Source organism: Sciurus carolinensis, chromosome 7 (assembly GCF_902686445.1).
Source record: "Sciurus carolinensis chromosome 7, mSciCar1.2, whole genome shotgun sequence".
Taxonomy (NCBI): domain Eukaryota; kingdom Metazoa; phylum Chordata; class Mammalia; order Rodentia; family Sciuridae; genus Sciurus; species Sciurus carolinensis.
The window spans coordinates 52,345,723-52,360,395 of record NC_062219.1 but is presented as its reverse complement, the minus strand read 5'-3'; the positions used below and the strand labels follow the sequence as shown (position 1 = coordinate 52,360,395).

The 14,673-nt window shown below is 33.7% G+C and overlaps 1 protein-coding gene across 1 annotated transcript in view; it reads right to left on the bottom strand.

Annotated features, from left to right (window-relative positions):
• The window catches only part of Rev3l (REV3 like, DNA directed polymerase zeta catalytic subunit), a 178,255-nt gene that overhangs the window by 20,384 nt on the left and 143,198 nt on the right, over positions 1-14,673 (bottom strand). The window contains 3 exon segments of the mRNA XM_047559512.1: positions 2,110-2,247; positions 6,785-6,899; positions 13,324-13,433. Coding sequence (XP_047415468.1) covers positions 2,110-2,247; positions 6,785-6,899; positions 13,324-13,433 — 363 coding nt within the window.

Here is a 14,673-nt window from a genome sequence, read left to right as displayed (position 1 = left end):
GAGGATGTGGGGGAAAAGGTACACTCATACATTGCTGGTGGGGTTGCAAATTAGTGCAGCCATTCTGGAAAGCAGTGTGGAGATTCCTTAGAAAACTTGGAATGGACCCACCATTTGACCCAGCATTCCATGGCCTATACCCAAAGGACTTAAAATCAGCATACTACAGTGATGCAGTTACTTCAATGTTCATAGCTTCTGAATTCATAATAGCTAGATTGTGGAACCAACCTAGATGCCCTTCAATTGATGAAGGGATAAAGAAACTGTGCTATATATACACAATGAAATATTACTCAGCCATAAAGAAGAATAAAATTATGGCACTTGCAGGTAAATGGATGCAGTTGGAGAATATCACGCTAAGTGACATAGGCCAATCCCAAAAAACCAAAGGCCGAATGATAAGTGGATGATGATACATAACAGGGGGTGGGAGGGAGGCAAGAATGGAGGAAGGATGGATTGTATAGAGGAAAAAGAGGAGTGGGGGGGGGGAGGAAAAATAACAGAAGGAGACAAACATCATTACCCTACGTAAATGCATGATCACACAAATGGCGTGACTCTACTTTGTGCACAGAGAAACAACAGTTGTACCCCATTTGTACAATGAATCAAAATAAATAAATTTCAAAAAAGGATGAATAAAGTAAATGTCACACACACACACACACACACACACGCAGAGTTTTATTTAGCCATAAAGAAAAATAAAATTGTGTTATGTGCAGGAAAATGAATGAAACTTAAAGTCATTATGTTAAGTGAAATAAGCCAAACTCAGAAGGTCAAAGGTGGTGTTTTCTCTCATATGTGGAAGCTAGGAAGGTAAAAGAAAAACAAAAGTGTGGGGATCTCTTGAAAATCAAAGGGAGATCAATCAGTAGAAGAAAGGGACCAGGGTGTGAAACAGAGGGGCGAGGGGGGAAGCAGTGGGGAGTGATACTGGCCCAATTATATTGTTATATTATATGCACGTACAAATGCAACAACATATTAGGTTATACATCATTATGTACAAATACCACGACGCATCAATAAAAAATGTGGAAAGAGAAAGACATTCTTTTGCCTTTTTATAGCACTGATAAATAACTGTGACAGAATTTTCTATGTTGGAAATATTTCTATGAAGAAATGACCAACATGTCATGGGTTTATGTAGTGGACTGAATCTATATTAATTCCAGGTGAAAATTGCTATATTTTATTCTGAATCCTGGAAACTATATGTATTTATGTAATAAGCTTGTTAATTTAGCTTAAGTACAATTCTGCCAACAGGGAGAGAGTATACTGATGACATATCCTACAGAAATTACTATAGAGTAATACCCAAATTCACATAATATTATAAATGGCATTTTAATGATCTCATTAAACTCAGTATATAGAGAGCTATTCCCATCTATGCTAATTATTTTTGGTTTCCTAAAGGATTCTGAGTAAAGCAAAAAAGAAATAATAATATGGTGAAAATTATTATAGTAGAGAAATTTAGGTAATTTACAGTAGCACCATTCTTAAATTGTCCTATTTTATTACTGATAACCTAAGTAAATGAAATTTCATTTAACGTGGAAAGGGCTGTGTTACTTATGAAATCTATGGTAGTTCCTCTTCTTCATCTGACTCCCTACCTTTTGGGAGGTGTTATATCGCAATACATCCTACTATCATTTCCAGGTGATAGGCAAGAATTCTTACCAGTTCATGTGTTATTGCTTTTTGTTTTCTTTTTCTTTTTGAGATGGGGTCTTGCTATATTGCCTAGCCTGGACTTAAATTCCTGGGGCTCAAGTGATTCTCCCACCTCAGTCTCCTGAGTAGCTGGAATCATAGGTACAACACCACTGTGCCCAATATATATGTTGCTTTTCAACAATTTTGATAAAATATAAAATATGGAAAGAAGTCAGATATTAAGGACTAAATAAAATATTACATTAGAAAGAAAATCTCAAAATTCATATAGTATCCTCGTAGAGGTAAATATTGTTATGTAGGATATAGTTCCTTCACCTAGATGTGTGCTTACGTATACTTATATTTTCACCAGAGTCTTAGTCACTTATTTTTTACACATACAAGTGAGATAGAACTTACCTTAGAAACAGCAGGGCAAGAATCTCTTCTAACTGTTTCTATTCCTTTTGCATCAAATACTGGGTCCTTTTGATCCAGTGTTTCATACATGTAACCTACATATCTCTTTTTTGTTTGCAAAACACATGGTAAATATACCTATAATGAAATTAAGAAAATGTCTCTCAATAACCATTTTTCCCACCATGACTTTTATTTTTTGTCTTTCTGTTCTCTTTTTCTCAAATATCAATTAATAAAACAATCATAATATGACTTAAGGTACAATGAATTAATATTAAAAAACTCAATAAAAAAGCATATAAAATTAATTATCTTTACTTCTTTACCACTCACTACTTTTCTGGCATTACCAATTTTGCTCCTACCTCAATTAACACTGCTCTATCAATCATATCTTCTTCAACAATTTAAATTAATTTTCATCTACATATGGCACAAATTTTAAAAAGGTCATGAGAATATACAGCGAGAAGCCTCTTAGCTTCCACTTCCTCTTCCCTAGAGGCATCCTATTATTGGTTTCTTGTGTATCCTTACAGAGACAGTTTGAGCAAATGTATGTACAGATATGCTCTTCTTCTCCTTACAATGGTAGCTTACAATATACAACATTCTTCACCATGCTTACTTATTTTAGAGAGCACTCCATCCTGATATAGAAAGCTCATTTTGTTTTCTGTAGTTACAAAGCAATCTACTGTATGGGTTATAATTTATGTAATCAGTTACCTCCTATGGGTCATTTAGGATGTCTTTTCTTTTGGGGGTGGGTGGGTGTTGGGAATTCCTTTAAGTGGAATTCCAGGATCAATGGGGTATGATGTATTCTTTTTTTTAAAGTATTACAAATTTAGTCCTTTCCCTTGTACCCAAGCTTTTTTTTTTCCCCTTTAAAAAATATTTAAATATGTCTTTTTTGAGACAGGGTCTTACTATATTACCCAGGCTGTCCTTGGACCCTTGGGTTCAACTGATGCTTCTGCCTCAGTTTCTGAGTATCTGGGACCACAAGTATCTGCTACTGTGTCCAGCATGTTTACTTTTTATTGATAAAGATTTTATGTATTTATCATTTTATATATTTATCATATTTGTACTATGTAAACACTGTGGAATGTCCAAGCTTTATTGATAATCACACTAACTGTAAATGACCCAACTATCCCAATTAAAATGCAGAAATTATCAGACTAAATGAAACAGTAAGAATCTACTATAAACTATTAGAAATCCACTTTAAACATAAGACATCAGTTAAAAAATGGAAATAGTTATACATATTAACAATAATACAAAAGAAAGAGTAACTACATTATTAGAAATATTCCTTCAAGAGAAGGAACATTATCAAAGATAAAAGTATCAGTTAATCACAATGATACATAATCCTCAATGTGCATGCCCCTAATACAGAAACCTTGAAATACATGAAATTGAAACTGACGGAACTAAAAGGAACTAACAGGCAAATAATCCATGATTATAGTGGAGACTTTAGCCCCTCTTACTACCTGAGACAAAATCAGTGAGAATATAGAAAGCTTCAAAAATAGTATGAGTTATGTTCTTTGACTAACTGTAACTAAATTAAATAATAACGAAAAGAGTTCTGGAAAAATCCCCAATAACTGGAATTTAACACACTTCTAAGTAACCTATAGATCATTATAACGGAAGCAAATGAATGATGACAAAGATACCAAAATTTGTAGCTAAAGCACCATTTAGAGGGAAGTACCTTTCAAAGCTTATCAACAAAGACTTATTTAAAAATCAATGTACCAAATTTCCAAATTAAGATAAGAATATATACCAAACCCATAGAAAGTGGAAGAAAGGAAATAACAGAGAAGAAATTAATGAAATAGTTCTTCAAAAAGTTCAATAAATGAATAAACCTCTAGCTAGAATGAACAGTAAAAAAGAAAACACAATTACCAATATCATAAATGAAAGTGACACTAAAGGTCTTATAGATATTAAAATCACTATAAGGAAATATGAACAATTCATGTCAATAAACTTGACAACGTAAAAGAAATGGTCAATTCCTTGACAATTGACCTAAGAAGAAAATATGAATAATGTAATACCTATTAAAGATGTTTAATTTATAATTAAAAACCTTCCTCCAAATAAAATTTTAACTTTCAGATGGCTTCACTTATTTCCACCAACCATTTAAGGATGAAATAATTGTATCCATCTTACACATTTTTTCTTTCAGAAAATAAAAGAGGGAACACTTATAAGTTATTTAATGAGGGCAGCCTTTCTGGTCCTAAAACCAGGTAAATATAATACAAGAAAATAAAATTATAATCAATATTCGCCATGAAGAAATGAACAATTCTTAAATGTTAAGTAGTTTTGATGTTCTGTTTAGGTCTATGATCTATTTCAGGTAAATATCTGTGTACTCTTCAGGGAAGATGTGAGTCTTCTTTGAATCTCTTGGTACAATTCTTGCTTCACAGTAGGTAATAACAAGGATTTGAGTAATTTTTTGATTTTTTTCTCCCTCTTTCCACATCTGCCTTCCTAAATCAATTACTTCTAAGTATTGCCCATATTCTTTCTCAGTATCTCTTAAATTATTCTTTCTTTATTTTCCCTATTGTTACTTCACTAGTTCAGGCTATACGAGTTACAAGTAGCATTTCTGGTCTTGGGAGTCTCCTGTTCCCAACCCATCTTATACACCACTGTGAGGTCAAAACTTATCAAATAGCTCTGATATCATCACTCTCTTATTTGATAACTACTGTGGTTTAAATGTGTCCCCCTCAGTGGACACAATTCAGATGTTGCAAATGTGATGGCATTCACAGGTGGGGGCTTTGAGAAGTAATTACATCATAAGGACTCCTTCTCTCATGATGGGATTAGGTGCCCTCACAGAAGAGCTTGACAGTTGGAGGTTGCCCCTTTGTTGGTCTTTTGCCTTCCACCATATGAGGATGTAGCAAGAAGGTCTTTACTACCAGATGCTGGTTCTTTGATCTTAGACATCCCAGCTTTCAGAGTTCTGAAAACAAATTTTTGTTCTTTATAAATTACTCATAGCAACTCAAGTAGACTAAGACAATAAATAAAATTTAAACACTTTAGTTTGGCATTCAAGATATTCTACAGGCTGGTCTCAATTTCATTTTTTCCAAATTCATTTCCTGTTACGCTGTATTTTCTAATTATACTTTCTCATCCCTGTATCCTTCTATCTGCCATTTTTTTAATATATAGAATGATTGCAGTCCCATGCACCTATTGAAATTCTAAACTTCTTTTATTTGTGTGTGATGCTAGGGATTGAACCTAGGGTCTTGCATATGCTAGGCAAACACTGTATCATTGAACCAAACCTCTAAGCCCTAATCATTTTTCAACATTTTCCCCATATGGAGTCTCCCCATCAAGATCAGGAAGATACAATTCCTCCTTCATTGTGGGTGTTCTTTTCCTTTAGTACTGGGGATTGAACCCAGAGTGCCTTAACACTGAGCTACATCCCCAGTCCTTTTTTAATTTATGTTTTTAAATTTGAGACAAGGTTTCACTAAGGTGTTGAGACTGACCTCGAACTTGTCCTCTTCCTTTCTCAGCCTCCCAAATCTCAGGGATTACAGGTGTGTGCCCCCATGCCCAGTTTTTGTGCGTTCTTATATTGCTTAGATTACTCTCATGAAATTTTGTTAGTTGACAGATTACACATATGTATGCATATAAAGATTATAAACAGATATATAAAGATTATAAATTACCTATGTACATATAAAAAGATTTTATAAATATATACACAAAATCTTGGGGCTGGGGTTGTAGCTCAGAGGTAGAGCACTTGCCTAGCATGTGTGAGGCACTGGGGGTTCGATTCTCAGCACCACATAAAAATAAATAAAGGTTCATCAACAACCAAAAGAATATACATAAAATCTTTCATTTACTGGCTCTAAGGAGACAGGGCTGTGTGTTATAATTCTTTGTATTTGACACAAACATACTAAGGCTAAATATATTTTATATAGAAAAAAATAAATATTTGATATATAAAGGATAGTGGAAAGAATCAAAAGTCCCTGTGGCAGACTGTATTTTGCAAAGAGAATATCTCCCATACCACATGATCTTCCTATGATGTTGTCATTCTTCCTATTAATAGAAGGGGTTCCTTATGTCTAGAGAGGCTTGTGACATGGTGTCACTGTGAGACTGTTCATAAAAAGCAAAACAGTTTCTATCTACTTCTCTTTGGGATGTTCACTCCTAGAATCATCATGCTGTGAGGAAGAACAAGCAGGTCTGAGAAAAGGCCATGTGTAGTTAGTTCCAGTTGATGTTCTCACCTGCAGCCACATCAACAAGCAGACATGAGAGTAAGCAGCCTTCAGATGATTTCAGCCCTCAGCTGTTGAATGGATGACCCTCAGCCACTGGTTAAGTTACACTCAGCCTTAAAGTCTTCCCAGCTGAGGACCTAGACATGTTTGAGCAGAGACAAGCCAACCCAGATGCACCTTTTCTGAATTCCGGAGTCGAGGTTATTTTACACCATTAAGTTTGAGGTTCTCTGTTTTATAGCAACAGTAACTGGTACAAATGTTTGGAAAAACTCAGAAGTCTTTAGAAGGTATGTGACTTTTATACATGATTATTGGTATTATATTCCTCTTACCTTTTCAAACTTTAGTTTCACTGGTTTAGGATTGGTAGCGGTTACAGCTTCAGCAATTTCTTGACCAATCTTAAAAGACTGCTCCTTCGTGGCTCCTTTCAGTAGCACAAACATACTAAGGGAATTAAAAATGTAACAGGTAATGAGGAAGTCTATGTAACAAAAATTTTGTCAAGAATAACTTTCTTGGCTAATACTGTCTAAACCAAAAAAACATCCCTGCCCCTTTACTCTTTCTTACTAAATTGCTTTCTATCTAAGCTTTCCTGTTTATCATACTTTCCTGGTATTTCATGGTATATACATTGTTATAGAACTTTAAAGATAGCTAGTATTTCTAACTTGGCTCCAAAGAGACCAGCTCAGATATCATAGCTGCTAAGAGGGTCCTGAATCAAAGAACAGAAAAATTGGGCTGGAGATGTAGCTCATTGTTAAGAGAGTTTGCCTAATGCATGTATGAGGCCCTGGGTTCAATCCCTAGAAATGCATTAAATACACACACGAGGAAAAGGAAAATCTACTTGTGATATGACAGGAAATTTCCTTCTATTACTATCGAATTAAAAAAGAAACACATATATTTTGTAATCTATGTTCACCAAAGAATAGTTAGAAAGTGCTAAAAGGCACCAAGAAGAAACAGCCATCTATAATTCTACTGTTCAGAAAAAAGGCACCGTGAACATTTTGTGTTTATCTGTAAATTTTTTCTCATTTATTGTCACAGATCATATAATATGGTAACTTTCTCTTAACATTTAATGGTATATTTTGAATATTTTCCAAGTCACTTAGTTCATAAACATTATTTTTATAGTTGCACTGTATTTATTCAACAATTAACCAAACTCCTACCATTGAAAATTTAGATTGTTATTCATTTATTTATGCTAAGATTTCATGTAAAAATTACTTCACACACCTGTGATTATATTCTTAGAACAAATTTTCAGAAGTGAAATTTCTGGGCAATTTATGTATACTAAAAATGATTTTTGAAAAATACTATCAATTTCAGAAAGGTATTTCTGATGTACAATTCCACAAGCAATGTATTTAAGTCAAGAGGGAAGGATCTGTAATATGGATTAAAAACTATCTTAAAAGAATTGAAAAAACAAAATTGACAGATATTTTCTTCTAATTTAATCTAGTCAACTTACATTTCAGTATATACTGCAATTTGAGTACCAACAGAAATAACAGCCAATAAATACAGTATTTAAGCAAGAGAGATTATACAGTTCATCTCCATTTATTTTGGTGGAAACAGAAAACAGATAATACCTTGACTAAGATTCTTTTTTCTGGGGCTAGGGATGTAGCTTGGTGGTATAGCACTTGCTTAATAACATGTGTGAGGCCCTGGGTTTAAACTTAGAGGTTTAAACTGGTTCACAGTTTCAGACCCTGATCCATAGGATAAAAAAAAAAAGAAAAAAAAAAAATAGAAAAAAGAAATTTTTTTTTAGCCATATAAACTAATCTTATGTCTTTTAAATGCTCTTATACTGGAGACAGTACTTGTCTTAGAGCCAGCAGAGTTTGCAAAAAGGAATAATTTATTCAGATTTGCTTAAGTTCCTTAAAATAAAAACTGTTTCAATTTGAATTAATTTTAACATTCACTAAGGTACAAAAAAAAAAGGCCTTGAATAGCTAATTATTACCTTTAAGCTAGGCTATACTCTGAAATGCTTGAAGTTCTTTGTACTTTCTTTTTAGGCACATCTGATGTTCATTTATATTTTACTAGAGTATTATAAAGTTTCTTTTGCATACTAGGCAAGCACTCCACTACTAAGCTTACATCCCCAGCCCTAAATTTTCATTTTGGAACATTATTTTAAAAATCAACTTTATTGAGATACAATTAGTTTGTAATAAAATGAAAACATTTGAAATGTACAGTTCTATGAATCTGATATTATGGCAGCCAAGCAAACTCCTCCTACCACAGAATATGTATAAGTACCATAAGAATCAAGATACAGAACATTTTTATCACTCCCAAAAGGTCCCTTACATACCTTTACACTACTCCTGGCCTCAGGATTAACATGACTTGCTTCCTGTTTTTATATATTTGTTTTACTTTTTTCAAGAATTTTCTATAAATGGAATGATATGGTATATTCTCTCTTATATCTGGCTTCTTTCACCCAGCACATCTTTGAGATTCATTCACGGTGTTGAAGTAACAGTAACTGGTTTCTTATTTTATTGTTGAGTAGTATTCCACTGTATACATTGGAATTAATACATTATATTCTATTGTAAACAAATATACTGCCATTTGTTTATCCTTTCAACCTTTGATGGACACATGAACTGTTGGCAGTTTTGTACTAATATGAATAAAATACCAGTAAATATTTGTATATAAGTTTCTGCATAGACTTATGTTTTTACTTCTCTTGGATAAATATTAAGAAGTGGAATTGCTGGGTCATAGGTGAAGGGTATGTTTAATTTCATATGTGACTGCCAAATAGTTTATGAAAAATAAACATTCAGATGCAATGATGAATGCAAACATTTTAAAATTAAAGTGCACACACATGTCTCTATAATGTCCCAGAGCAGGCAAAACTAAACTATGTGTTAGTCAGCTTTGTATCACTGTGACCAAAATACGCCCCCCAAAAATTAACTTAAAGAAAAGCTCATTTTGGTTCACAGTTTCAGACACTGATCAGACAGCTTGATTGCTCTGGGCCTGAGGTGAGGCAGAAAATCATGGTAGAAGGATGTGACAGAGGAAAACAGTTCAGCTCATGGCAGCCAGGAAGCAGGGGGGAAAGGAGAAAATGCTGAGGACAAAATATACTCCAAATGCCACACCAACAGAGACCTATTTCTGTTGTTCAGCCATGCCCCAACTGCCTACAGTTTTCACCACCTCTCAGAAGACCATTAAAACTATTAATCAATCAAATGGATTAATTCACTGATGAGGTCAGAGCCCTCATGATCCAAACACTGCACTTCTGAACATTGTTGCATTGCCTAACACAGCAGCTTCTGATCCAGAGATAAGAGCTTGTATGGGGTGGTGGAGTAAGGGTGAGGTACTGATTACAAAAGGTGAAATGAGAGAACTTCTGAGGGCAATAGAAATGTTCTGGGTCTATACATTTTTATACTGAACTATATGCTGTAAACTTTTTTGTTAAAATTTAACTCAATAAAAGTAATAAAATTAAAGCTATATGTAAGTGTGCACACACACACACACACACACACACACACACACAATAGGCTGTCCAAGCACACTTCACTCTTCACTTTACCAGATGGATTGAGTGACCACAGCATCATACACATACTTCTAGAGTAGCACTCATTACTATATTCTCTAATTTTCTTCCACTTCCTCTCTCCTAATTAGAATGCTTGCTCTTCAGGGACAAATATTAGAGAATATATATCATACAGTTTCATTTAAATAAAATTCTTGAAAAATGATTTGTTTATATACACATACATATCTTAAGTTATTATTAAAGGGTATTATATATTTAAGATTTTACCCAGTAGTGTTAGCGGGTTTGTTAGTGGCTATGCTGTTTTGGACAATTTGATTTGGCGTCAAGCTTCAAGAGAGCTGGCCCAGGATCAGTGAAAGTTTTGGGTCTCTTAGAATAGAGACTAGCCTAAAAAAGGAAACAATGTTTTAAGCTGGTTGTAGTGGCACATGCTTGTAATCCTATCTGCTAGAGATGTTGAGGCAGAATTGCAAGTTCTAGGCCAATCTCAGAAACTTAGTGAGACCCTGTCTCAAAATAAAAAATTAAAAGGGCTGGGGATGTAGTTCAGTGGTCAAGTGCTCTTGGATTCAATTCCCAGTACAGGAAAAAAAAAAAAAAATTTTTTTTTTTTTTTTAAATGTGCTTCTGTTTGTCACTGGAGTTTTCAAATGACTTAAATAACACTTGTCTTTGAGTTAAGAGGTTGAAATATACATTTAGAGCGACAATTTTCATGATACAGGGGCAATGAGTGGGGACATGGGAATCACCTAGGAGGTTTTTCTTAATAATACTCAAGTCAACTTCCCAAGAGATTCTGATTCTAGTTCCCTACCCTGGAGGTGTGTATCTTGTCAAAAGTATTTTGCTATCCTGCCTAAGAATCACTATTATAGAGAGCTTCAATCACTGATGGTCATAGATCATATTCCACTGGATGGGATAAATATAATTGAGAACCATTATTATACAAGGTGCTCATTTATTACACTTTTTACATGGACAATAAAGAATAACTGCTTTAGAAGAAAAGTACCCTTGAATCCTTCTGAGGCTCTCTGTTAACTGATCTCCCTTATTAAGACCCCCAAATTGTTTATGAATCCTAATTCTTGAAAGCAGAAGACAACAGTGATTCACCATCACCTGTCAAATTTCCTGCATTCTAATGAGGCAACTGAACCTCAGAGAAGACAAGTAACTTAATTGCCATGCAGTCTGCTAGAAATATAGCTAAGCTGAGAATTCATGTTTTCTCTTTTAGTTGAGAACTTTTATCACTCTACCAAGCAATACCTATTATCCCTAGAACAATTTTCTCAATCTTCTATCCTCACACATACAAAATTTAAATTTAACAAGAGAAAAGTAATTACTAAGAAATAAAATATTGTTGGATAGGTTTGAACACTATAGGACCAAAAACTAAACAACCAGATTTTTTTTTTTACACTTCTAATAACCTATTTGTTCTCTGCTAGGATGATGTTACTGTTAAGTGAGTGGCCCTTACACAAATTTCAAAACATTTGTTGAATGGATCAGGTAATGAATGATGATCAAAAGTTCTAATAACACTACAAATAATTTCATTGAGTCATAAAATACCCGTGAAATGTGATAGACAGAGAAAGCACGAGTGAGGAAACAAAACACTAGGTACCAATTTATGGCTCCATTACTGACTAGCTGGATGATCTTGGGAAATTTTCTTACTCAAGGAAAATTTTTCTTAAGCATCACCTCAGGCACATTTTAAGGCCTCCTAAGGTTCCATCCAATAGCATATAAACTGCTGGCCTAAAAAAAGTATCAAAATCTTCTCTTTCTGACATTCTGTAAATCTCTGAATTCTTAAAGATCTTAAAGGGTACATAACATAATTTACCTTTTATTAATTTACCCTTTATAATAATTATTTTAAAATACAAATTCAGTTTCAGCTATGTAAGAGGAATTATTCACATTAAAAGCAGTTTATATGTGTATATGGTTTGTTTACAGATCACTATCTCTTGGCCAACCAGAATCACACTAACTTTTAATTCTGTGTGTCACAACTGGCATAAACAGACCTGAATTAAAACCCATAATTTAAATGTTTGGCTTTCTGCTCTTCCCAAAATATTTTATGAGAAATTACTCAAAGTAAAAAAATTTATTTTAGTAGTTTTTATTTTTCTAGAACATGCAGTAGAAGTAGTTTCATTGAGCAATGAAATACCCAAAGCCAAACTAAGGAATGGCTTTCAATGAGAAACCTGAAGAAGTATGGATCATTATGAGTTTGATAATTTGAAACTATTCCCACTGTTTGTAATAAAACAGGCACTATATTAAACAAGGTCTTATTCGGCATTAATATGATAATGCTGACTACATGTGCATTTTAAAGAACTGGAGAAATTAAATGTTGTTTAAAGATTACTTATAAAATATTTTTAATGATTAGGAGCATTATCGCCTATTGCTCTGTTGCACTGTAAAATGATCAGAGGTCCTGAGGCAAGTGCTCTTAGCATATCACACTGTCCTAAGTTCTCAATACTAAAAAAAAAAAAAAAAATTCAGACTCCAAAAAATTTGCATATCACCTTTATTCTAAGAAGAATTTTAATAAGTCATACAAAAAAGATGTTACATAAGTAAGTGAGCCACAAAAATTCTTAGAAAGAAAGGAAGCAGTCTGGTGTTAGTAATTCACAATTTAAAAACAGTTTTATTTTTTTGTCAGTCCATGAATAATGGGCTTGTGGAAGTCTGTGCACACCAGAATCAATTTGAAAACTGTATTTTTCTATGGGCACTTCTCCTAGAAGAAGGTCAACAGATTTTGGAGCCTAATAAAAAGTTAACTGTTGTCACAGTTTTGGCTACTATCCTTTGAAAATAGTTTTAATTATTTTAAACACAACTGAGAGCTTCTGCTATGTAAGAGAAATTACTCACATTAAAAGTAGTTTTTTTTTTGTTTTTTTTTTTTTAAAAGTAGATTAGACTCCTGTGTATGTGGTTTGTTTACAGATCACTATGTACTTGGCCAAGAGCTGCTTGGATGAATGCTAGAATCTTTACAGTCTGATCTCAGGGTGCTTACCCTTTTGTCTATTAAGACCGTATCTGTAAATCAGGACCTGTATTAACACTGATCAGGAGAGCATAACAACTGGCAATCACTTAAGTAGAACTTTATTTTTAGGAAAGGTCACCAGTAAGCCATTTCAAACACTAAAATGAAGACATGAAAAGATGCAAAAAGACAACTACAAAACCCGAATTCATTACCTGTCAGTATCGCCATATACAACCCTAGCACCCCATTTCTTGGTATCATTCACCAGTTTAATTGCTCGTTCCAAGGTCTCTCTGGCTTTGTGAACAATACTATCGCCAACCTATATGTATAAACACATTGGACATAATTTGTTAACACAGTTCAGTATAAGTCAAAAGACCATAACATTTAAATACTTTAATTACTAAATATTTCTAGATATGAAAAAAAAGAAAATAGCCATGAATGTCATCATTCTTTCTACAAATATTCAATAAAATAAGATGAATTTAAAAGGATCAATCAACATGTAGACTTTCCTTTGAATGTTGAGGAGAACTGCTATTAAAAATAAAGGGAGGGGCTGGGGAGATAGCTCAGTCGGTAGAGTGCTTGCCTTATAAGCACAAGGCCCTGAGTTCAATCCCCAGCACCCAAAAAAATAAATAAATAAATAAATAAATAAATGGAGGGGCTGGAGTGGTAGTTCAGTGATAGAGAGCTTGTCTAGCATGTATGAGGCACGGGGTTTGATTCTTAGCACTGCATATAAATAAAAAATAAGGTCCATTTACAACTAAAATAAATAAATAAATAAATGGGGGCTGGGTGTAGTGGATCCCAACTTTAAAATTAGCCTCAGAATCTTAGCAAGACCCTGTTCCCAAACAAGAAAGGTCTGGGATACGGTTCAGTGGTAAAGAATCCCTGGGTTCAATTGCCAGTACCAATAAATAAATAAATAAGGAAGGAGGAAAGGAAGAAAGCAAGCATTCTCTTTATAATTTTAAAACAAAAGCTATATAATTATGACAACCTTATAATAGCAATAATTATTAGATTCCTCAATTTTTACTTAAAAATTTGAATTATCTGAACTAAAAGTAAGATTGAATAATACTTAAAAGGCTACTCAAGGTTGTATTACAAAGTAAATATTCAGTATATGAACAAAGGAAGAAATAACAAAATCGGCAACAATCCTAATTTGGATTGTAAGTAAAGATCATGAATTCTATTCTTGAGCACATCAGAAAAACTTCAGAATGTAAATTATAACAATACATTAAAAAAACATGTTATCTAGTTAAAACTTAAATTTGAATATTAGGTTCAATCTGTCCCCTATTGTGGCTTTCAAAAAGAAAACTTTTAAATATGAGGGCAAATGGTTGGATGGGTAAGCCATCCTAGAGTTAAAGTCAAAGATGCTTCTTTTTTTTTTTTTTTGGGTGCTGGGGATCGAACTCAGGGCCTTGTGCTTACAAGGCAAGCACTCTACCAACTGAGCTATCTCCCCAGCCCCTCAAAGATGCTTCTGAGATATACACAAGTAATACATAAACATTTACTTTAAATGT